Source organism: Drosophila mojavensis, unplaced genomic scaffold (assembly GCF_018153725.1).
Source record: "Drosophila mojavensis isolate 15081-1352.22 unplaced genomic scaffold, ASM1815372v1 contig_136, whole genome shotgun sequence".
NCBI classification, from domain to species: Eukaryota; Metazoa; Arthropoda; class Insecta; order Diptera; family Drosophilidae; genus Drosophila; species Drosophila mojavensis.
Genome location: NW_025318667.1, coordinates 7662490 through 7665377, shown reverse-complemented (window position 1 = coordinate 7665377; position 2888 = coordinate 7662490). Strand labels below are relative to the sequence as shown.

At 36.4% G+C, this 2888-nt stretch overlaps 1 protein-coding gene across 1 annotated transcript; it reads right to left on the bottom strand.

The window, feature by feature from the left end:
* Positions 1-954: 954 nt before the first annotated feature.
* LOC116804631 lies at positions 955-2679 on the bottom strand. The gene is made up of 2 exons (XM_032733159.2): positions 1192-2679; positions 955-1136 (listed from the first exon to the last, which is right to left on the bottom strand). Exons 1-2 carry the CDS (start codon positions 1759-1761, stop codon positions 1125-1127), a joined length of 582 nt encoding a protein of 193 aa, XP_032589050.2. The 5' UTR covers positions 1762-2679; the 3' UTR covers positions 955-1124.
* Between the last annotated feature and the right edge of the window lie 209 nt (positions 2680-2888).

Genomic DNA, 2888 nt, shown 5'->3' with positions numbered 1-2888 from the left:
TTTCCGCACATCATAACTAATATTTTCACCGATAATATATATCTCTTTTTCATTGTCTCCGTCTACCACATTAATTTGAAGCATGCTGTTTTCAAAATTATCGTCAAAAACGCTTTTGCTATTTATTTCCATTGACTTTTCTAAACACTCTTTTGACCTATCGATCTCTTCTTTGTCTAATAATTTTTCTTCTAATTCTTTATTTCCCAACACTTTATTTACTAACTTCCTTCCTAATTCTTTATTTTCTAACAATTTACTTACTAACTTCTCTCCTAATTCTTCATTTTCTAACACTTTACTTACTAACTTCTTTCCTAATTCTTCATTTTCTAACACTTTACTTACTAACTTCTTTCCTAATTCTTCATTTTCTAACACTTTATTTACTAACTTCTTTCCTAATTCTTCATTTTCTAACACTTTATTTACTAACTTCTTTCCTAATTCTTCATTTTCTAACACTTTATTTACTAACTTCTTTCCTAATTCTTCATTTTCTTTATTTACTAATGTATTTTCTAACGATTTATCTAATGATGTGGTTCCTAAGAATGTATTTTCTAACGATTTATCTAATGATGTGTTTCCTAAGAATGTATTTTCTAACGATTTATCTAACGATGTGTTTCCTAACAATGTATTTTCTAACGATTTATCTAACGATGTGTTTCCTAACAATGTATTTTCTAACGATTTATCTAACGATGTGTTTCCTAACAATGTATTTTCTAACGATTTATCTAACGATGTGTTTCCTAACAATGTATTTTCTAACGATTTATCTAACGATGTGTTTCCTAACAATGTATTTTCTAACGATTTATCTAACGTGCCAGCTGCTCTTTCCACTGAAATCATTCTCAAGGCGATTGGGTCAACATATAAATTGCAAGCTTCCATGAAATCTCTCCCTAAAATTACTTCAGACCTCATAGATTCATCAGGGACAACTATTAACCAAAAATTTATTTTCTCAAACTTCTTGAAAATATGAACAAATGTTTTTCCAATCACATTTAACTGGCTTTCATTTAGCCCAAAGTAATTTTCTGCGTGTGCTTTAAGTTTTATTCCAACTGGGACACACGATTTTTTAATAAACGAAATAGGACTTCCTGAATCTATGAGGCATTCTGCAATAATGGAGGCATTATCTTTGGACTTAAAATGTATACTGATTAACCTTACGAAATTGTTTCCAATATCATCCTTCCTCTTCGTGCATTGTGCCACCATATGATCCTTAGCGCCGCAGTGGTAGCACGTACCCTTCTCCCTCTTGGGCTTCTGACAATCTCTTGCCCAATGCCCCTTATAGTTGCAATTGAAGCAACGCGTCTCCTTCATTGCATTATCGAGCCCTGGTCCCACTGCTGTTGTCCCTTTTCCTCCAGTAGATCGATGCAGTGGCAAACGCACCTCTGCAAAAGCCCTTACCAATTTGCTGGGGTCTTCAAAGCACTGTATCCTGGCCTGCGCGCGTAAAACTGCATTTGGGATTCCTTCAATGAGACCATCCAGTAGCTCGTCTACATCTAAACGAATTTCCCTTGCTAAACGTATTTTCTCTTCATAATACTGGGTGAACTTCTCATCGACACTCCATATACGTGCCCCAAACTTGCGACGCATTTCGGCCTTGGATATCTTGCTTCCGAATGCTGCTGCCAATCCATCCAATAATGTGCCCAACGGTTGCACAATCCTCGATGAATCATCATGTATCCATTGCATGGCTTTCCCTTTTAATTTGGCCATGCATAGCAACTTTTTTGCATGTCCGTTAGTTGATATAATTGAGATACATTATTCAATTGCGCTATCCAGTTGCTAATAGACTCCTCCCCAGTGAATTCCACCATAATTTCTTTAGCTAGTTTAAACATCATTGACATCACTTCATCATTGTGCGTTGTATTTATTACACAATTTTCACTGGCGCCCTTTTGGCGCGCGTCAGTCGCGCGTTCTTCGAATTCAACTTCTGCATCGACGCCATTTGCGCTAATTTCGGCACGCTTGCTATTGCCGTCTCTGTCCAATTGTCGTGTGTGAAAATTTTTTAGCTGCTTCTTTGCTGCGTCGATCTGCTCACTTAGCTCTCGCAAAATATTTTCATTCCTGTCTATTTCCTCCTGTTGCATTTGCACTGTCTGCGATACTCCAGTTTGATCTGACTCCTCCTCTCCCTGTTCCACTTCGGGGGCGCTGCCGCGCAAATTTGCGGGCACGCCATTGAGGCGAGCGACAAGTTCAGTCTTGCACCCTTGAGTCGACAAGCCCAATGCAGCTAGCCACTTCTTTAACTGCACCACAGATACTTCGTCTATGCTTAATTTCATTTATGCTTAAATTCATTTTATTTAATTTGAAAAATTAGTGTACTTTATCCCACTTCTGAGATTGTAGTAGGCCTTTTGTTTAATTTCTTTATTTCATAATTTCTTGATATACACACGTCTGCTATTGTTCACCTTTAAGCTTAAAATGTATCGATCCTCCTCTTTCTATTACTCAAAATGGCATGTTGCATATCGACAGCCTCCTCAGCCACCAATATGGTTAACTATCGATAGATGTGTATCTATCGATGGTTAACCATAATGCTGTTAACTTAAATCTAATATAACATAGGCTAGTAACCAGCTACAGTATACATAGGCTAGTAGCCTGCTACATATTTTTACATTTTATATATTTCTGTATGATAAAATAATACGATATAATATAATATAAACTATAGATAAATTAATTAGTTAAGACTGAAGGGGTATTTTGTTCGCCAAGCATACCCTACCCCATACACTTGAGCATATGACAGGTTAAATGTATTGAGTCCTATTAGGCAATACTTTCAAATGCAAGTTAATTTATGTGAAGCAAAT